This window comes from Panthera onca, chromosome D2, assembly GCF_046562875.1.
Source record: "Panthera onca isolate mPanOnc1 chromosome D2, mPanOnc1 haplotype 2, whole genome shotgun sequence".
Taxonomy (NCBI): Eukaryota; Metazoa; Chordata; class Mammalia; order Carnivora; family Felidae; genus Panthera; species Panthera onca.
The window spans coordinates 20255099-20278717 of NC_138349.1; the positions used below are offsets into that span (position 1 = coordinate 20255099).

Here is a 23619-nt window from a genome sequence, read left to right on the forward strand (position 1 = left end):
AGACTAGTGTACAGAAATACAACTAGTTTTTGTGTGTCAATCCTGAACTCTGCAACTTTGCTAAATTTGTTTACAAGCTCTAATAGGTTTTTTTTTGTATATGTGGATTCGTAAGGATTTTCTATACATAAGACTATAATATCTGCAAGTAAAAATGGTTCCTCTTGCCTTCCAATCTTGATGCCTTTTATTTTTCTCTCACCTAATTTCCCTGGCTAGAGCCTCTAGAACAATGTTGAATAGAAGCCATAAGAACAGACATCCTTGTCTTAGTCTTGATTTTAGGGGAAAGCATTTAGTCTTTCACCATTAAGTATGATGTTAATTGTGGATTTTTCAGAAATGCCCTTTATCAGGCTAAGGAAGTTACTATAAGGTATTTTCATACTGAGATTTACATCTTAGTAATGAACCAAGGCTAGGAAGAGCTTTTGATTAAACTTCCCAAAATTATTGAACCAATCCCAAACTGTGGACTTCTGATCCAGCTACAGTCATATATCTCAAACCTACAATAAAAGTTTAGTTTCACTAATCCCATAACTTGTCTTTAATGCAAGCAAGTATCTTTTGAGTGCTATTAGTTGAGGTAAAAGTTTCAGTGAAAGTTCTACCAAACCAATCTTGTAATTTATTTTTTCCTCCTAACAAATGTACATTTTTTTCTAAAATGTGCACACTATATATAAAAATGTACATTCCTGGGGTGCCTGGGTGTCTCAGTTTGTTAAGCCTCCGACTCTTGGTTCAGCTCAGGTCATGATCTAATGGTTTTTTGAGTTTGAGCCGCACATCGGGCTCTGTGCTGGCAGCAGGGAATCTGCTTGGGATTCTCTCTCCGCCCCTTCCCCACTTGTGCTGTCTCTGTCTCTCTCAAAGTAAATAAATAAACCTGAAACATTAAAACAAAATGCATGTTCTTGGGGCGCCTGGCTGGCTCAGTCAGTGGAGCATGCAACCCTTGATCTCAGAGTTGTGAGTTCAAGCCCCATTTTGGGTGTACGGATTACTTAAAAAATAAAATATTTTTTTCAAAGTGCATATTCTTTTTAAACAAATGTTATACAAGCACCCAAAACAGGCAGCTAAAACCAGTCAAGATATGCTCCTCCTTCCAAGGAATCCTAAATAGTCAGGTAATATACTAAGATACCACTGCCTTAACCCATGGTCACAAAGATTTAGTCTTCTGTTTTGTTCTAAGATAAAGTAGACCAAAATAATCACTCTGTCAAAATGTCCATGTCAAATGGAGACTGGCTATGTTGATAGTCTAGAAAAAAATATTGTATTCTTTATCATGTAAAAATCATTGGGATAAAGATAACTAATACATCAAAAATTCTAACACAAAAAAGTTGAAACTATTTATGATATTCTAGTCTCCAAGTATATATAAATCTTTACCTTGTAAAAATGCTTGCCATTTTCAACTCATAGAATGAAAAAGAAATGAAGATCTCACAAGTGAAGCATGAATTCCATCAGGTAAACTATTTCTCTACAAAATTACCTTTGTCTTAGTGCACTATATGATATCCTAATGAACTGAAAGAATCAATTAGTTACTGATTCTCTTCTTATAAGCAAGATAATGTCCTTCATGGTAAAAACCTTTTAAGATGTTCCCAATTATGAAGCTTTTTCATATAATTTATTTATGTTTTAAGAATTCATTAAGTTTTCCATATACATCCTATAAAATTATTTTATTATGATAATATGTCTGTTGAACTCGAGTATTTTGTAATTGTCATTTTTCACTGAAGCCATTATAATTCAAGTGCATATATTGTTTGTGATGGGTATACTCAATAACACATATAATCATTTTTTCATTCAATGAATATTTACTGAATGACTGCTATGTGCTAAGGGTAAATAAAGCAAAGTCCCTGCCTTTCTGAAACTTACATTCTATAAAAGAAGTCCCATAACTCAAGCGTAAATAATTCAGACAGATTGAATGTTAAGATGACAGAAAAGGCAATAGGATAGAGAGTGACTGGGGAGCAATTACTGTTCTCTAAGGAGATGACCTGACAACTAAATAATAACAAGAGCTAGTAGAGCAAGGGTTTTCCAAGCAGAGGAAAGAAGTGCAAAAGCCGTAAGATGAAAATTATCATGTGGAAAAGAAAGAAAGCAGTGTCAGCTGGACCATAGGAGACAAGAGATAGGGTAGTAGGACTTTGTAGGTCATAGATTTTACCTAATTGCAAAAGGAAGCTGTGGAGGACTCAAGCAGAAATGACATGATTTGATATGCCCTTTAGGAACATCACTGTTGCTATGCAAATAATGAAATATAAGGAAAAATGAATGGTAGCAGTTAACAGAAAATAATATTCTTTCTTTATGGTGTTGCTTAGTCCTCTGTCTTCCTTTCTGTTCCCAATTCCATTACCTGAGTGCTGGTTCCTATATCCTACTACTAGATGAGGTCCTTCAAAAGCATCCAAACTAGTCTGTGCTTTTTTTTTATATAAATACTTTGATCACACCTATCATTTTGCTTCAAAAGCCTCAAAAACTCACTACTACCAACAAAATAAAATCCAAATTCCGTAACATTCAATAACATTCCACAACTGAATACTAAAACACCTTTCTAGCTTCATTACCCATTTCGATAGACTCTGCTCTTCCATTCAATATAGTCTACTCAGTCTTTCCTTTATGATGTCACCTTCCATGGCTTCCATGGCTCTACTTACACTGACCTCTTTCCCTATTTTTTTCCATAGATTCAAATTCTATGTCTTTCTTCATGTCTCAGCATACATTCTCCTTCACTATCCAGAGCAGTGGCTTTTTGACTATGACCACAATATTTTATATCATAACCCAGTATACACAAGTCTCATAATTCTACATTTAACTTTACTTCAAGCAACGCACTTTGGTATTTTCTAGTCTTTTCTATTTCTTTTTCAAAATGACTCACTAAATGATTGCATAAGACTACTAGGGGGTTTCAACCTTCAACTTCAAAAACACCTTTAATGCATCTTTCTAGACATTCACTGATAACTAAACTAGATCCTGGTACTGAAAGATGAAACCCATAATTACCAAACTATAATGACCTAAATCTTAAAGATAGGATAGAGTCACGATCTTATACTTCATTTTGTCCACCACAATGCCACAAAGAATATTTATTAATCATTACTGAAGATTGATATTAAATACAGCTATCATATTTATGATCAGATAGAATCATGGTTAGGACTGTTTTTGTGTTTCCATCATCTTGTTTCAAATTGTAGTTATGATGGTCAAAATGGCTAGTTTTCAATAACACTTTGACCTACACTTTCTGCCTTCCTACCATACAAGATTACATAACAGTCTTGCATAGTGGGGGAATACAGTAAGTACTCCATAAATGTCATTTTTATCTTTCCCTCAGAAATATGAGGAAGTCTCTATATGGAAGACACCTATTACCATTCATTGGACCTGCTTCTCTTTTATCCCAAATACTCAGGCACTTCTGCTCTGCCAGTATCCTCATTTGGCCCTACTAGGCTTTGCCAAAATTGCAATAAAGATAAGCCTTTTGTTTCAAAGGAATAACAGCTATCAGGGTTGAATGGCCTCTTCTAAGGTTCTTGACCATTAAAGTCCTGTTAAAGTTGTTGACACTTTTTTTTTAATTTTTTTTTAACATTTATTTATTATTGAGAGACAGAGCATGAGCATGGGGGGGGGGGGGGGCGGGGAGGGGCGGGTGGCAGGTAGAGAGAGGAGGAGACATGGAATCAGAAACAGGCTCCGGGCTCTGAGCTGTCAGCACAGAGCCCGATGCGGGGCTCGAACCCACAAACTGCAAGATCATGACCTGAGCCAAAGCCAGATGCTCAATCGACTGAGCCACCCAAGCGCCTCATGATGCTTTCAAAAACATCATCAATAATCTGAATTAAGAAAATGAAAAAGCAATGAAGTGATCTAACATCTGCACGGGATGGGGTTTTTTTCTCTGCTAAGGCTACAACTCATAAGATAAGCCAATGGACAACGTGAACTTCTTAATTCTTAAATCTCAAAGATTCATTAATTTTACCATGAGAGGATTCACATAGATTCCTGAAGAATGTAGAACATCTACATCTAAAGGTACTTTGCTTCCCTTTTACTTCCACCTCTGGAGCCAGTTACAAGTTATTATAGGTCTAGGGGGATAAGGTAAGGATACAAATAATAAATGTATAGGTCTAGGGAGACAAGGTAAGGATACAAGTAATAAATGCTCTGAACTGTCTAGAGTAGGCTCTGTGTAACCATCAGGTTTTAGGCAGAAATAAGCCCCCAGGACCTATCCAGAAAACCTGAATCCCTTTATCAGTCTTGAAACTACTTCAAGCTCTGTATATTGGGGTAACTGCAGGTCAGAGCAAACTACACAGGGCCTGCCAGACTCCAAATGTCAACCATTAGGCTTTCCTCTGAGATATGGGAGTATGAAACTCAACATTTGCTGGCTACTGTCTCCTCAAGGCCAGACCCAGAGCTTCAACAATCTTAGGGCTTCAAGATAGCCATCTGGAATTCCTCTGTTATTCGCTAACACCTCAAAATCATCTACATTAATTCTCACTGCTTTGCCCCAGTAAAAAAAAAAAAAAAAAAAAAGACTAACTCAGAGCAGCTTTATATGCAAGATTTTAAACCACGTTAAAAAAAAAAAAACCATTCCTGACATAAATATATCACATGTAAAGTGGAAAAATTTCAAGAATATGAATTACTTTAGGAACATCTTCTCAGAATGAAGACAAAATCAAATTACCCTTTTGATAGTGAATTACTTTCCTCATGTAAAATCACACTCAAAAGCAAATGAAAGGCAAAGTCAAAATTCTATTTATTTTAAAGGAAGCCAAAGCTAGGTTAACTTTTTTTCTTTAATGTATCAAATAAAAATGGTGCCTTGGGGAAAAGAAAGAGCTGTTAAATAAAATGAGCAAGGGCTTAAAAACTTAGTAACAAAACAGGCTTAGATTTTAAAAATATTCTTGTGTTGCCTTGTTGCTATTTGGCTAAAATACCTCTCTCCCTTTAAATTATCCTGTGCTTACCAATATTTTTGGTTTTCACTAGATCACCAGCCTCTAACTTTTCGTAAATGGAGTATAGATTATTAAAATGGATTGATTAAAATGGATTCTTCTTTGTTACTCACCCTCTGACACATCCATTAAATTAGAGATTTATTTATATTGATAACTACCCCTTTTAAAAACAAATACATCTTGGGGTGCCTGGGTTGCTCAGTCAGTTGGGCATCTGACTTCAGCTCAGGTCATAATCTCATGCTTCATGGGTTCAAGCCCTGTGTTGGGCTCTGCACTGACAGCACGGAGCCTGTTTCAGATCCTCTGTCTCCCTCTCTCTCTGCCCCTCCTTTGCTTGCCAGCTCTCTTTCTCTCTCAAAAATAAATATTTTCTAAAAAACCAAATACAGGGGCGCCTGGGTGGCTCAGTCAGTTAAGCGTCTGACTTTGGCTCAGGTCATGATCTCACGGTTTGTGGGTTCGAGCCCTGCGTCGGGCTCTGTGCTGACAGCTCAGAGCCTGGAGCCTGCTTCAGATTCTGTCTCTCTCTCTCTCTCTGCCCCTCCCCTGCTCATGCTCGTCTCTCTCTCAAAAATAAATAAAATTTAAAAAATTTAAAAAAAGAAAGAACAAATACATCTTGGAAAGGTTAAGTTTATATTACCTTTCAATTAAGCCTCAGGGAAGAGAGGAAAGGAGAAAGAAAAGAAGGAGAGAAGGGAGAAAGAAGAAGACGATAGAGGATGAGGGAATCATGTCTTAAGTGAGGTAGGGTAGGAAATCAGCTAGAGAGTCTTAGGCCTAAGTAAATAAAATGAAAACAAAAACCTTCACTGGAGATACTGGAGATCACATAAGGACCAGGTAATCAAAAGCTACACATGTTACACCAGTGCCACAGACAGATACTAGATTAAACAACTTTAGGATACATCAAAGTAATAATATGGGTGATAAAGTTATCAATAAGTCAGAATTGGTACATGAAATGCATTAAACAAAATTTACTCAAAGGTTTAAAAAGCTCCATTTCAAATAGTTTACTAAAGAGTCTCTTCACTTCAGTGTTAAAGGCTTTTACCAGGTTTCCAATGAAGGTCTCCCAAGGACTACATTTGGATGCTTACCACTATTCTATTTTTTAATTTTTTTAAGTTTATTTATTTTGAGAGAGAGTACAAGTGGGGGAAAAAGAGAGAGAGAGAGAGAGAGAGAGAGAGAGAGAGAGAGAGAAAGAAAGAAAGAAAGAGAATCCCAAGCAGGCTCTGAGCAGTGCAGAGCCCAATGCAGGGCTCGAACTCACAAACCCTGAGATCATGACCTGAGCCGAGATCAAGAGTTGGACACTTAACCGACTGAGCCACCGAGATGTCCCTAGGTGTTTACCAGTATTTTAAAATGTGATCCAAAATACAGTCTTGATGCTCTAATTTAAAGTACAATATAAGTTTTTAATTTTAGAATCCTCAGAGCTGTCATTTCTTGGTGTTTTTGTCATGTTTAATCTAGCCATAAATCTTTCCCACAAAGCAGTTTTGGACTAGACCACCGAACTTTGCTCCAGTTTTATCCATCAATATTAAAGCCATCACTTACTATAAATGCATCAAATACTAAGTACTGAGGTTACAAAATTGAACAAAACAGAATCCCTGCCTTTGAGGCAGTTGTAGTCATTTGGCAGAAAGAGACATGAACAGGTAATTACAATACTACCTGATTAAGTTTTACAACAGGAGATACAAACAGAGCATTGTGCAAAGTGGTAAAAGCCACTAAGTCAGCCTGGAGGACTATGCTAAGCCTGTTCAAGAGGATTTGACATTTAAATTCATCTACAATGAGGCAGTTAGGTTAGTCAATCTATAAAGCCCCTTCTATTTAGTATATGTGCTGCCGAAGCAAGCACAAAGCCCCTTCTATTTAAAAAAAAGGACCAAGGGGTGCCTGGGTGGCTCAGTTGGTAAAGCATCAGACTTCAGCTCCGGTCATGATCTCATGGTTCATGAGTTCTAGTCCTGCATCGAGCTCTGTGCTGACAGCTCAGAGCGTGGAGCCTGCTTCGGATTCTGTCTCCCTCTCTCTGCTCCCCACCGCCACTCATGCTCTGTCTGTCTCTCTCTCTCTGTCAAATATAAATAAAAACATTTTTAAAAATTTACAAAAAAAAAAAAAAAAAGGACAAAAAGTTGAAGGTCATGGAAATCTTATTTGTCAGAAATGGTTGATGCAGATTATTCCAGTTTGTTGTTATTAATCTAGTCTCTGTATCAAAAAAAATATTTTGCTCATACAATCTCATCTTCTCTCCCAAACAATTCCTCGTCCTGCTTTCTTTTTCTTGGTAAATAGTAATACTTCCATAGTCAACAAACCACCAATTTCTACTGATTCTACTCCATATAGTCTCTTTACTCTGACTACTTCTATCTCCTACATTGGAAGCTTCCAACAGCTTCCAAAAGAGTTTTCTTGTCTGAGATCCCTTCTTCCAATCAACCAGTTCTTCACACTATGGCCAAAGTGATTTTCCAAAACACAGATCTGATCACATGACAACTCACCTTAAAATCATCCAACTGCTCCCTACTGCTCTCAGAAGATACCCAAACTCTTTAGCATAGGTGTCAATAACTAGCCTGGCTTGCCTCTTGCTATAATCTTTTATACAGTACTCATACTGAACCTCTTATAGTTTCTTCAACACAAAGTACTCACTCACCATCGTCTCTAGAGCCTTCTAAGACTCCCTCAAAAGAAAATCAGATGACTTTCCCAAGTGATTTTTCAGTATGCTCTACTCCATTACTATACTTACCACACTATACAGTATTTTAATTACCTGTTTCCCTCAGAAAGCTGTAAGTTCTTTAAAGACAAAAACTATCTCACACATTCTTATATTTTCTATCTAAAGCATTATGCCTGCCTGGCACTGACATATAGTTCATGCTTGATAAAGATTGCTGAATGCATGAATAAATGAACAAATAAACAAACTGCAAAAAAAGAGAAATTCAATGGCCTACAATTTGTCATAATATTTATTAGCTACACTACAGAAACCTAATACTATAGCATGACCATATTTAAGCCATAGCCTATTACAATTAACCTGTTTTTAGAAACAGAAAGAAAGAAGGCTACACCATAAACTCAAAATTCAAATGAGCTTAAAAATTTACTGAGGTCCTCCAGTTTAGATGGTATAAATTTACTACTTAAGGTCATTTTTTGTGGAAAGAATACATACATATCAGATTCATGATATGCTATACATTTTAAAATTATAACTACATATGTACTATTACATTATTTTCACAGATAAAACACTGAGTTTGCTTTTTAACAAAAATGAAAGCTGCGTTCATCACTGACTCACCGGTTCTTTTCCAGCTCATTGTGTGTAGACCTAAAAGGAAAACAAAAAAGACCATTAGCCATTTGTTGCTAAGGTTATGGAAAGGGGGATTAGTTACTGCTGTACCACACCCAGAGAATTTCTTTAACAATGCAATATATAGTCAGACTTCTACAATCACACTCATCAAGAAGAAATAGCCTACGTTCGTTAGAATTATTCATTCAGATATAGTGTCTTCAGTTAACAACTAAATATTCTGAAACTGGTGTTTCACTGTTACTTTTTTTTAATGTTCATTTATATTTGAGAGAGGAGAGAGTGTGAACAGGGAAGGAGCAGAGAGAGAGGGATACAGAGACTCCAAAGTGGGCTATGCACTGACAGCAGTGAGCCCCATGTGGGGCTCAAATTCTAGAACGTGAGATTATGACCTCAGCCTAAATCAAATGCTTAACTGACTGAGCTACCCAGGTGCCCCTCACTGTTATCTTAATAAAATTAATGCTAGCACGTGTTTTCTTGCCTACCCCTATCCTACATTTTGTTGATTTGTAGATTGAAAAAAAAATTTTTTTAAGTTTATTTATTTGAGACAGAGAGAATGTGCATGTGCATGAGTCAGGGGGAGGGGCAGAAAGAGGGGGGTAAAAAGAATCCCAAGCAGACTCAAGGCTGACAGCACAGCTGACACAGGGTCCTCGAACCCTGAGATGATGACCTGAGCCAAAATCAAGAGACAGACACTTAACTAAGCCACCCAGGAGCCCTGATCTGTAGATTTTTTAATTCACATATAATCCATTTTTGTTTAAAAAGAAAAATGTACTTCTATGTCCTCTTCCATCTCCACTTAGTCACTCCTAAACACAGAAAAAATGTTTTGGCTAGCACAGAAGCTGAATAAGGTTTGCCTTACTGCTAAGTGATTTTATTTTTTCAAGAGTTTATTCATTTTTAAGGGAGTGGGAGGGGCAGAGAGAGGGGAACAGAGGATGTGAAGCAGGCTCTGGGCAGACAGCAGTGAGTATGATGAGGGGCTTGAACTCACAAACCCTGAGATCATGACCTGAGCCAAAGTAAGATGCTTAACCAGCTGAGCCACTAGGCACCCCAAGAAACACACTTTTAAAAGACTGGGAGGATATACCTCAAAATGCTAACAATGGTTGTTTTCTTTTTGGGCCTTTTTTTTCATTTTGCTTACCAATATTTGTTATAATACTTATCACCTACTGAACAAGTACAGTGTCTGCTAAACAGTGTGCTAAGCAGTCCATATATCATTTCATTTTCTCCCCCAAATACCCTTGTTTTATAAACAAGAATACTGAACCTCAGGTCAAGAGACATGCTCTCGTCCCAAGAGTATAAGTAGTAACCAGGATTTAAGCCCAGGTCTTTCTTATCCCAAAACTCAAGTTCTTAACTACCTGGAAAGAGAGGTTAAGGGCCAGACTCTAGGCCAGATCTCCTGGGTTCAAGTACTGTTTGGTCTAGTTAAAGTCTTCATTTCTTTGTGCTCAGTTTCCTCATCTATGAAATAGGAAAAGTAACAGTACTTGCCTCATGTGATTGTTAGGAGGAATAAATAGTTTACACTGAATAGCAAAATATAACAAACTCTAAAGTTAGCTATTATTAGAATTATGTTATACTAGTTCTTACTAGTTCTCTTGAATGAATATATATTACTTTTACAATAATTTAACATTAGCAATAACAAGAATTTTATAAAGTAGAGTTCAAGTTCCTGTCACAGAAACTAATACTTTAATCATTTAACATATTCTGGTTAATGTCAACTGTTTTCAGAATATTACTGATTACCTTAATCTGATTTGTCATTCCAATGGATATTTAACAATTACATTTCTAAACTTTAGGGGCATCTGGCTAGCTCAGTCGGTTAAGCATCCAACTCTTGATTTCAGCTTGGGTCGTGATCTCATGGTTCATGGGTTCAAGCTCCACATCAGGCTCTGCACTAACAGGATAGCATGGATCCTGCTTGGGATTCTCTGTCTTCCTCTCCCTCTGTTCCTCCCCTGCTCATGCTGTCTCTCAAAAATGAATAAATGTTAAAAATTTTTTTAACTAAATAATAAAACAAATAAACAATAGGAGTGTTGTCGTCAATCTCATAATTTGTAGAAATTTTACCCACTGTCTTAGTTCAAGAGCCAAAGGCTTTTTTGAGTTACTGTCTCCTGTCCACCCTCTGCTTTCTTAGCAGTATCACAAGGTCCAAGTGACACAGGATAAAAAAGACTAATGTTCATTTTCAAAAGATTATCTTAATAAAAGGATTCTCCTTCAAAAGAGGTTAAAAAAAAAATCTTAAGATGCTTCAAGAGTTCAGTCAAATTAACAGCAAGGATACGTACAATTCAGATGGAAGAAATTATAAAAACATAGAACCTTTCGTTTAACAGACTTAAGAGTTCAAAACCCAACAAGTAAATTATAGCCAAATCTCTATCACTATAATAAGTATTTACAAAAAGTTTTAAGTTTTTTGTCAAAGTGAATCAGTAAGTCAAAAGAGGAATAAGACATATTTTAGAGAGATTTAAAACAAAAAATTTGTTCAAAATTTGAATGGGTAATCAATAATGAAATTCCCCACCCCCTTGTAGTAAGTTTTGGTTTAACTGCCTTTATCCGAGAAGAAAACCTAGAACAAGTAAAATAAAAACAATGAAATAGTAAAGTAAATAATAAATGGAAACAACCTATTTAGACAGAAGTAGATTACTTACCATAAACTTAATCTAAACAGTCTAGAGATCCCACATATGGCCATAAATGCAAAATAATATATACCCAAAGATAACCAATTGTTGAATTCCAATATTGTATTGAACCTATTATCAAAGCTAGCACCAAAAGAACATAATCTGACCCACTGCTGTGAACAAAATTAAAACAGCAGGTTCTTCCCACCTCTCTCAGACTTTTATTTGTCTTGTTTCTAAAAAAATATAAAATGACAGCTAAGAATATGAACTTTTTCATCAAACCAAGAAATGAACATCATACTAGTTATACACTAGTAGCATTTAACAATATTTCCAAATATCAAGAAACAAAAATGATTGTGTGTGTACTAATCTTTACCATATTGTCATGTTCTTACACTTTAAAAAAAAAATCTATCAGTAGTTACTTCTGTTTTCACGGCTTTTTTGCCTGTAATATCAAGTAAACAAATAATGTGTATCTTTAAGACTGTCTTAGACTACAGGGAATCAAAGACCGTCTCTGGTAAATTTAAGACATGTATACTAATAATTATAACTCAAGGCGAAATAAATATATAAAGAAAGGTACAAAGTGTTATGGGAGTTTAAAGTAGGCAGATTTGAGGCGCCTGGGTGGCTCTGTCGGTTAAACATCTGATTCTTGATTTTGGCTCAGGTCATGATCTCATGATTGTGAGATGGAGTCCTATGTCAGGCTGTGCTGGGCATGGAGTCTGCTTGAGATTCTCCCTCTCCTTCTGACCCTCCCCCACCAAAATAAACAAACACAAACAAACAAGGCAGAATTTACTTCCCAAATATCGCTATCAGGGTAAACTTCAGAAAAAGGTGGCATTTGGTATGGATCTTAAATGATGGACTATTTGCTACTAGTAGAGGCTGGACCTGATAGGGAGAGGACATACCAAGTGGAAAGGAGCATAAGTAAACAAGCAGAGCTGTCCCACAACTATATGGCTAACTAATCTTCAACAAAGCAGGAAAGAATATCCAAGGAAAGAGTTTCTTCAAGAAATGGTGTTGGGAAAACTGGACAGCAACATGCAAAAGAATGAAACTAGACCACTGTTTTATACCACACACAAAAATAAATTCAAAATGGATTCAAAATTCAAAATAAATGTGAGATAGGAAACCATCATAATCCTAGAGGAAAACCTCTCCAGCATTGGCCGTAGCAACTTCTTACGTCTCCTGAGGCAAGGGAAACAAAAGCAAAAATAAACTACTGGGACTTCATCAAGATAAAAGCTTCTGCAGAGCAAGGCAACAATCAATAAAACTAAAAGGCAACCTTCAGAATGGCAGAAGATATTTGTAAATGACATATCTGATAAAGCGTTAGTAACTTAAAATATATAAGGAACTTATAAAACTCAACACCCAAAAAAACCCCAAATAATCCAGTTAAAAATGGGCAGACGACATAAATAAACATTTTTCCACACTTGATCTTAGCCAAAAGGCCAAGAAGCAATGAATAAACATTTTTCCAAGAAGACATACAGATGGCTAACACATACATGAAAAGATGCTCAACATCACTCATCATCAGGGAAATACAAATCAAAACTACAATGAGGTATCACCTCACACCTGTCAGAATGGCTAAAATTAACAACACAGGAAACAATAGATGTTGGCAAGGATGTGGAGAAAGAAAGAGGAACCCTCTTATACTGCTGATAGGAATGCAAACTGGTGCAGCCACTCTGGAAAACAGTATGGAGGTTTCTCAAAAAGTTAAAAATAGAACTATTCTATGATCCAGAAATTTATACTACTAGGTACTTACCCAAAGGATACAAAAATACTAATTTGAAGAGATACATGCACCCCGATGTTTATAGCAGCCTCACCAACAATAGCCAAAGTACGGAAAGAGTCCAAATGTCCATCCACTGATGAATGGATAAAGAAGTTGTCGTATGTAATATAATGGACCATTACTCAGCAATAAAAAAGAATGAAATCTTGCCATTTGCAGTGACATGGATGGAGCTAGAGAGTATTACGCTAAGTGAAATAAGCCAGAGAAAGACAAATACTGTATGATTTCACTCATATGTGGAACTGGAAAAAACAAAACAATGAGTATGGGGCGGTGTGAAGACAGACACACAAACCATAAAACAGATTCGTAACCATAGAGAACTGAGGGTTGCTGGAGGGAAGATGGCAGGGGGAAGGTTAAATGGGTGATGGGCATTAAAGAGGGCACTTGTGATGAGCACTGGGTGTTGTATGTAAGTGATAAATCACTAAATCCTACACCAGAAACTAGTATTACACTGTATGTTAACTGGAATTTAAATAAGAACTTGGAAGAAAAAATAAAAATTAAAATTAAAATAAAATAATAAAATAAGCAGAGCTGTAATGTCCAAAGCAAAACCAGAGAACAGCAACTAATAGGTCATAAAGACCTGTGGTGTTACAGGACAAAAGTCCTGAGTCTATTAACTCGATCATTCACACTAGCTGTGTAACTTTAAACAAATTATTTAACCTCTCTGATTAAGTTTCCTCGTTTGTAAAACTGGAATAATAACACGTGGCTTGGCTGGGTTACTGTGAGAATTAGAGAAAAATATGTAAAAGCATGTAACCATAATAAATATTCAGTAAATGTCAGCCATTGCAACTACACTTATTATTTTTAACAAAACTAAAAACATACTACCTAAAACAACTGAGTATACTACATGGGGCAATAAATCAATAAGTTCTCAATATACTCAGAATGAGCCTGGAAATAAACAACCATAATGATGAAAAAAGAAACTGAAAGAAAATATAAGTATTTTGGTCATTTAGTCAGCTGTGAAGATAGTACAAGGTTTAGGTTATGACAGAGAGAAAGATGACTAATTATGTGTACACAGAGAAACTAATGATCTAAATACTGTTGGCAAGAAATGAGTATCACATACTAGGAACAACCTCTTTTTGCTTCTCTGAGCCTATGTGTCCAAACAAACCCTACCAATAATGTGCCACTGAAATACTCAATTATGATAAATTCTCTATAAAACTGAGATGTTCTAATAATCCATTGGGTTAGCCCACTTCTCTTCTCCAAATAAAATGCACCTCTGAAAGCAAACACTAATGAATTGTATGCCTTTCAGATACCCTTACTCTGAATGCTTAACTTTCAAGGACAGAGAAAAGACATTTCTATCATTCTATCATTGAATCACAGGTAATCTTTTTCACAAATAATATCCCTTTAAGAGAGACATGCTAATGAATTCCCTGTCTGAATGGGAATCATTATCTCAACCAGATCTGTGACTTTTCATTGACTAAAACAGAGCTCTAATACATAAACTTTTAATTCTTTAGATTGTAGTTTGGTGGCAGTCAATGAAATGAAGCACAGGACTGAAACTGAACAAAACAGTTTGGCTCGAGTAGTGCCACCGTGGAAAAAAATAAAAGCAGCCATTCCCAGAATTAATATTCTCTTTTAGCAAAAGGAAAGATCTCACCACCTTTGTTGAACTGATGAGCCAACCCCAAATTTGTTAACATTTTTGTTTTATTTGCTTTGTAATCCTAAAATGTCTTATGGATGTTACCCTCCACACAATGAAAAGAACACATTCTCTGAAGCTAAACAAATATCTACTAATTGTATCTTAAGGTTTGTAATTTCATATACATATTTTTAAAGGAGAAGAAAAACACAAAACTTCAGCCACATTAGTGCTGAGATAGTTTGAAAAACACTGTAAAAGAAGAAAACCATGCTAACTGGCGATAAAGTAATTATTCCTTTTTTAAATTAAATTTTATTGAAGTATAATTAACATACAGTATTAAACTAGTTTCAGGTACACAACATAATGATTCAACAATTCCATACATTACTCAGTGCTCACTTAGTAAGTGTAGTCACCATCTGTCACCAAACAATGTTATTACAATTTTATGGACGATATTCCCTATGTCATACTTTTTACCTCCAGGACTTATTTATTAAAGTAATTCTTTCAAGAAGGTAATTTTGTATATTTGTTCCTATCAAAGTTACATTTTAAAAACCATAAAAACACTAAAACTTGAATATTGCAGGCTTTTAGGAAAAATGCCTTGTAAGAAACATATTGCTTCTTCCTTAACAATGACAAAAGCATAACTACCATAATAACTAAGGTCACAAAAAAAGCAAGTGTCTAAAAAGAATGTGTAACAATAACTACAATCAATTAAATTTCCCTTAAAACTTACATATGAAAGCTGAATATATGCAATCCTTACATGGACTCAGCATCTCCACACATAGGCATATACCAAAATAATATATATGTTCATCAAAGAACATACAAAGCAATGCTTATTCTTTTCATACTAGCCAAAAATTAGAAACAAATGTCCATCAATAGTAGAATAAACAAATTGTGAAATACTCATACAATACTACAGAGCATTGAAAATGAACACCTTTTATTCAATAACATGGATGAATCTTCTAATTTCAACATAATGTTGAATGAAAAAAGGCAGACACAAAAACATATACTGTATAACTCCACCCATACAAGCTCAAACCTGGCCAAATTAAAGTATCAAAAGTTAGAATAGTGGTTGCCTCAGGGAGAGGGTAACACTCACTGGAAAGAGTCAAAGGGAAGGGCTTCTAAGAGAGTCTGTAATATTTTATTTCTTTACCTTTGTGAAAATTCATCAAACTGTACACTTAGGATTTGTTTTTCTGCATGTTCACTTTCAATAAACAGGGAAAAATTTTAATTACATATGAAATGAATTCAGTAAAAAGCAATTCTTATTTCAAATATAGCAAACACCCTAATTTAAGCCTCCGATAAATCTTCTAGCTCACTACATAAATATCCCTAAGTTATACACTTTGTAAAGTATAATTTTCACTACTAAAATTATACAGAGTAACTTCTTTTACCTTAAGAAGCTATGAAAAGAAGAGCAAATTAAACTCAAAGAAATAGAGGAAGGAAATAAGAAGTTACAGGTTAAAGAACAAATCACAAAGAAATTAGAAAATAAGGGTGCCCAGCTGGCTCAGTTGGTAGAGCATGCAACACTTGATCTCAGTGTTGTAAGTTTGAGTCCCACGTTACTTAAAAAAATAAAATTTTTAAAAAATATATGTGTGTGTGTGTGTATCCAGTTGAAGGTGTGTGTGTGTGTGTATATATATATGTGTGTGTGTGTTTATATATATATATATGTATACATATATATACGTGTGTGTGTGTGTGTATATATGTATACACACACACACACACACACACACACACCTTCAACTGGATAATAAAGAAAATGCAACATAATCAAAATTTGCTCAATACAGCTAAAGCAGTGCTTTGAGACAAATGTTTAGCTTTAAATATTTTTGTTGGGGGTGGAGTCCAAAATCAATGATCTGAGATTCCACATTTAGAAGCTAGAAAAAGAAGCACACTAAACTGAAAGAAGTTGGGCAATGGTTGTCAAGTGTGGGCTATTTTGCTCACCAGAAGATATTTGGCAATGTCTGGAGACATTCTGTTATTACAACTAGGGAGATCCACTGGCATTTTGTAAGGAGAGGTCAGGGATGCTGCTAAACACCTTATGATGCTCAAAACAGAATTATCTGCCCCAAACTGTCAAGTGCTGAGGCTGATAAACTATGAAGTACAGGAGAAAAATAAAGACAAGAACAAGAATGACCAAAATAAGAAACAGGAAACAACGGAGAATAGCCATAAAACCAAAAGCTGACTGGGGCACCTGGGTGGCCCAAACTCTTGATTTCATTATCTCAGGACTGGTGAGTTCAAATCTCACATTAGACTCTGCACTGACAGTGCAGAGCCTGCTTGGGATTCTTGCTCTCTCTCTCAACATAAATAAACTTAGGGGGGGAAAAAAAACAAAACTAAAAGCTGACTTTAAAAAGGTCAGCAAAACTGATAAACTTCTAAGACTGATGAAAGAGACAAAAACTACCAATAAAAAAAAAAAAAACAAAAAGCCACCAGGATGAAAGAGCACACATCACTATGGATGACACACATTACAAGAATGGTAAGAGAATATGATGAACAACTTTATGCCAATATATTCAAACAACTTAGATAAAATGGATAAATTTCTTGAAAGATAAAAATTATCAAAACTGACTCAAGAATAATTAGAAACCCTGAATATTCTTGCATCTATTAAAGAAACTGAATCCATAATCAAAAACCTTCCCATAAAGAAAAGTCTAGGCCCAGAAGTTTTCGTTGGCAAATGTTACTAAGCATAAAATCTTTCAAAAAATAAAGGAAGAAGAAACACTTCCCAACTCATTTTGAGGCCAGTATTATCCTGATAGCAAACTCTGACAAAGAAATTACACTGGGGGAGAAAAACCTAAAAACCAGATTACTATCCTTTATGAACATAGACACAAAAATTCTTAGCGAACTGAATCCAACAGCAAATAGAAAGTATGAGTTTTACAATAAAAAAAATGTGTCTGGCCTTTGTTCTGACTTCCTGAAACCTTGGAATTTTCAAGTTATAGGAGTGTCTACATTATTCATGGTGGAGCCTTGGACCACGCTTGAATTTATGCCGAAGAGATGACTCAAATCGGGGGCTGGTCTTGACAGAAAGATGAACTGTGTGATTAGAGGGTTGAGGCTGTAAGACACTGATATCACCTGACCTCCTAACTTCCAGGGAGAGAATGGTCACTAGAGATTGAGTTCAATCATGTGGCCAATGATTCAATCAATTATGACTACATAATGAAATAAAAACTCTGAAATCTGAGGCTCAGGTGAGCTTCTTGGTTGGTAAATACATCCGTGTGCCAGGAAAGCAATGCATCTTGATTCTACAGAGAAAAAACACAAAAGCTCCATGTTCCCAACTCTCCCAAACTTTGCCCTATATATCTCTTCATTTGGCTAGTCTTGATTTGTATCATTTATAATAAAATCTGTAATAAGTATAGTGTTCTCTTGAGTTCTTTGAGTAGTTCTAGTGAATTAACAAACTTGAGGGGATTGTGAGAACCCCCAAATTGGTAGCCAGATAGTCAGAAGGGTAGGTGGCCTAGAGACTCCTGAACTTACAGCTGGCATCTGTAGTGAGGGCAGTCATGTTGAGGACTGCACCTTAGACTTGTGGACGCTGTGTTAACTGCAGGGTGTTGGCATCAGTATTGCAAACTACACCATGACCAAGTAGAGTTTACTCCAGGAATGCAAGACTGATTTAAGATTCAACAAAAATATCAATCACTGTAACTGACCACATTAACAGAATAAAAAAATACAGTATAGTATAATCTCAATAAGTGAAGAAAAAGCATTTGACAAAATTCAGCATCTATTAAAGATTTAAAACACACACACACACACACACACACACACACACACACACCTCATAAATTAAGAATTTCCTGAACCTGTGAAAAGGCATCTACAAAAAATTATCATACTCCATGGTGAAAGGATGCATGTTTTCTCAAGATGAGGAACAAGGTAAGGATGTTCACTCTCACTACTTCTATGTAGCACTGTATTAGAGGTCCTCACCAGTAAAATAAGGCAGGAAAAAGAAATATATAGAATGGAAAGGAAGAAGTAAAAATATCTTTACTGTAAACAACATCATTTATCATCTATTTAGAAAACCCTAAGGAATATACAAATTATTAAAATATACCAAATTCAACTGCCATTTACAATAATAGCATCAAAGAATAATAAATACTTAAGGATAAATTTAACAAATACATACATTACTCACATTCTGAAAAACTACAAAATATTGCTGAACTTTAAAAACATCTAGGGGCACCCGACTTCGGCTCAGGTCACGATCTATGGTTCGTGAGTTTGAGCCTTGCATCAGGCTCTGTGCCGACAGCTCAGAGCTTGGAGCCTGCTTTGGATTCTGTGTCTCCCCCTGTCTCTCTGCCCCTCTCTCACTTGTGCTCTCTCTCTCAAAAATAAATAAACATTTAAAAAATAAAACATAAAAAACATCTAAATAATTGACAAAATGAAGAGACATACCATATTCATTAATAGAAAGATACAATATCGTTCACATGTGTCAGGTCTCCCCAAATTAATCTATAGAGTCAATGCAATCCCCATCAAAATTCTAGTAGGCTTTATTATAGAAACTGACAAGCAGATTTTATAACGTATCTTAAATTGCAAAAGACCTAAAATAGTCAAAGGAACTTTTGAAAAAAGGAGCACATTGGAAGACTTACACTACCTGATTCCATGACTTATTAAAAAATATATATATATAGTAATGAAGACACTATGGTTTTGAAATAAAATAAATATTTTGATCAATGGATCAATCATAGATTTGCACATATATGGTCAAATGATTTTTTACAAAGATGCTAAGGTAATTCAATGTAGAGAATATAGTCTTTTCAAAAAATAGTACTAGAACAACCAGATGTCTATTTGCCAAAAAATGGTATTTAGACCTTGCCTCACACCTTCTACAAAAATTAACTCTAAATAAAGCTTAGATCTAAATGTAAAACCTAAAACTGTAAGACTGCTAGAAGAAAACAAGAGAAAATACTCATGATCTTGGATTATGAAAAGATTTCTTAGGACATAAGGAGCATGAACAATAAATGACAAATATCAACTGGACTTCATCAAAATATGCAACTTTGGTCTTCAAAAGACACTGTTAAGAAAATGATAAAGGCTGGGGCACCTGGGTGGCTTAGTCGGTTAAGTGTCCAACTCTGACTCAGGTCATGATCTCACTATGAGTTTGTGCCCTGAACTGGGCTCTGTGCTGACAGCTCAGAGCCTGGAGCCTGCTTCAGATTCTGTGTCTCCATCTCTCTGCCCCTTCCCTGCTGGCACCCTGTCTCTCTCTCAAAAATAAATAAGCATTTAAAAAAAATGATAAAGGTAAACCACTGAGTAGGAGAAAACATTTGCAAAACACATACACAGTAAAGAACTTGTATCCAGAATTCGCAAAGAATACTTTACAGCTCAACAAGAAAACAAACAACTCAAGAGAAGAAATGCAGAAAATATAATCAGACACTTCACCAAAGAAGATATATCAATACCAAACAAGCATATATAAAGATGCCCATGATTATCAGTTATAAGGAAAATGCAAAGTAAACCAGAAGCTATCATGACCCACCTGCTAGAATGGCTAAAATTTACAAAGACTGACAGTACCAAGGGCCATCCAGGTTGTGGAGCTACTGAAAGTCTCTTACGCTGCCAGTCAGAATGTAAAATGGGTACAGACACTTTGGAGAATGGTTTGGCAATTTCTTTATAAAGTTAAATATACACTTACTCCATGACTCAGTAATTTCACTCCTAGGTACATATATACACAAAGAGCTGTTCGTGAAAGTACATGGCATCTTTACTTATAATAGCTAAAAACTATATGCAACCTAAATGTCTATCAACTGGTGAATGGATAAACAAATTGTGGTAGATTCATACAATGGACTATTACTCAGCAATATAGAGAACTGAACTGTTGAAATACAGAACACCATGAATGAATCTCAAAAAACACTATGCTAAGCGCGCCTGAGTGGCTCAGTTAAGTGTCCGACTTCAGCTCAGGTCATGACCTCATGGTTCATGGGTTCAAGCCCCACTTCGAACGCTGCACTGACAACTCAGAGCCTGGAGCCTGCTTTGAATTCTGTGTCTCCCTCTCTCTCTCTCTGCCTCTTCCCTACTTGTGCTCTTCCTCTCTCTCAAAAATAAACATTAAAAAAAAAAAACCAAAACCCTATGCTAAGTGAAAGAAATCTGACACAAAAGAGTATGTATATGATTTTATTTATATAAAACTGTAAAAATGGCAAAACTGCAGCGACAGAACAGTTCAGAAGTTGCCAGGAACAAGAGGTACAGATAGGAAACTGTCAAGAAGCATGAGATAATATTTTGAGGTGATGAAAATGTTCTATATCATAATTTTGCTGGAGATTGTATGATTGTATACATATGTCAAGCCACTGAAGTATATACTAAAAACTGGGGGTTTTTATTGTATAGAAATTATATCCAAACAAAACTTATTTTTTAAAAAAAGTAGTAAGCCTCATCCAGAAATTGAGGCAATAATCTAATGTACCACAAAGTACTAAAAAATGAGAGTAAAATATTAATTCCTTATTGTGGGAGACTAATAATATAAATTCCTAGAAAGTACATAATTTAAAAACATCATTCCTTTGGGAAATATCTATATTTATGTCCACTTAAAAAATTTTTCATTTCTGGCATACAGTTAATCTGCTGTTAGTTAAGAGTATAGACAGTCAAGTCTTCATCTTGTGTAACAGGAAATCAATAGATAATAAGCAGGACAAGCTTCTCGTTTATTTATTTAAATATTTATTTATTTTTGAGAGATAGCACAGGGGAGTGGCAGACAGAGGGAGAGAGAGAATCCCAAGCCAGCTCTGCCCCTGTCAGCATAGAGCCCAGAAACCAAAAGGGGGTTTGATCTCATGAACCCTGAGATCATGACCTAAGCCCGAAGTCAAGAGTCAGATACTTAATTGACTAAGCCACCTAGGCTCCCTGCTTCTTATTTAGAAATAAAAAAGCAGGGGCACCTGGCTGGCTTGGTTGGAAGAGCATGCAACTCTTGATGGTGGGATTATTAGTTCAAGCCCCACACTGGGAGTAGAGATTACTTAATAAATGAAAGCTTAAAAAAATAAATAAATAAGAAAGCAAACAGCCGAAGAAATTGTTATATCGTTGGAAGTGGTAGCGTCTAGGAAGTAGAAAATGGAAGGGGAAAGATAAGGCAGGGAAATGTTATTCTTCTTTATAAGCCACTTGGTATTAATGGACTCATTGCTACTATATACAACTATTACTTTTTAAACATGTTATGAATTTAAAATAAAAGATAACTACCTCACTTTCTATTCTTAGCAGTGACAGAAATTAAGAAGTATCTAATACATACTAAAGTTACACATTATTTATGAAATAATCACTTCTTAGGTGAGAGAGCAATATTAAAAACTACAGATAGAAGCGCCTGGATGGCTTAGTCGGCTAAGCGTCCAAGTTGGGCTCAGATCATGATCTCACAGTTCCTGGGTTCAAACCCTGCATCAGGCTCCGTGCTGATGCTCAGAGCCTGGATCCTGTTTCAGATTCTGTGTGTGTCTCTCTCTCTGCCCCTCCTCCGCTCACACTCTTATCTGTTTCTCTCAAAAATAAAATTAAAATTTTTTTTTTTAATTTTTAAAAGAAGCACAGGGAATTTTGAAATTAAAATTATTGCTCTTAAGCACACTTCCAAAAGTTAAAACAGGATATTTAATGTGTGATAACACATTCTATTACAGAGCAACATTCTAAAAACGTTTAAAAATGGAGAAAATATCAGGGGGCTTGGGTAGCTCTGTCGGTTAAGCATCTGACTTTGGCTTGTGTCATGACCTCATGGTCCTGGAGTTCAAGCCCCACATCAGGCTCCATGCTGACAGCTCAGAGCCTGGAGTCTGCTTCGGATTCTGTGTCTCCCTCTCTCTCTGCCCCTCCCCTGCTTGTGCTCTGTCTTTCTCAAAAATAAACAAACATTTAAAAAATGGAGAAAATAGGGGCACCTGGGTGGCTCAGTCGGTTGAGCGTCCGACTTCGGCTCAGGTCATGATCTCACAGTTTGTGGGTTCGAGCCCCGCATCAGGTTCTGTGCTGACTGCTTGCTCAGAGCCTGAAGCCTGCTTCAGATTCTGTCTCCTATGCTCTCTGCCCCTCCCCCGTTCACGCTTTGTCTCACTCTGTTTCTCAAAAATAAATGTAAAAAAATTAAAAAAAAAATGGAGAAAATATAGGTGATTTCCTAAATCCCTTGACTTCAAAATTGTAATTTGATATTTTAGGATAGAGTTGGGCGTGAAATAGACATTCAGTAGTTACTTTGGTGGGAAAAGAAATGAATGGAACCATAATTAACAGCATTACTTATAATATAAAGCCCATTTTTTTTAAATTGATCCTAAATTTTATTGTTAATATATTACATTCTTCTCTATAGTACTAGATGTTATGCATCTATTTCAAAGAATCTTACTAAGAGAAGTACATCACACAGAAAAGTGATTCTCAAAGAGAGTAGTAGAAGAGAGGCTGGCAGGACAGCTGAATCTCCTTGCTTTGGTAGCTGTAGGAGAATGGAGGTACCTTTTTCCAACTGGCTACACTCCCTACTTCTAACCTCTTATTGGTTTATTTCAAGTTTTGAAGGCTTCATTGCTTAATATTTATGCATTCATTCATTCATTCATTCATTCACTACACCTTTAGTTCTTTTTAGCATCTGTCACATGTTCAAGACTCATCTTAGTGCAATAAACAGGAATGGGCAATTTTCTTTTTCTTTTACACTTCTACTGAGGTAT

At 35.8% G+C, this 23619-nt stretch overlaps 1 protein-coding gene across 4 annotated transcripts in view; it reads right to left on the bottom strand.

Annotated features, from left to right (window-relative positions):
• The window catches only part of MXI1 (MAX interactor 1, dimerization protein), an 80708-nt gene that overhangs the window by 29080 nt on the left and 28009 nt on the right, over positions 1–23619 (bottom strand). For all 4 annotated transcript variants that reach the window (XM_078434814.2, XM_078434816.2, XM_078434815.2 and 1 more), the window contains exon 3: positions 8446–8475. In XM_078434814.2, the coding sequence (XP_078290940.1) occupies positions 8446–8475 (30 nt within the window). The remainder of the gene's footprint in view (positions 1–8445; positions 8476–23619) is intronic.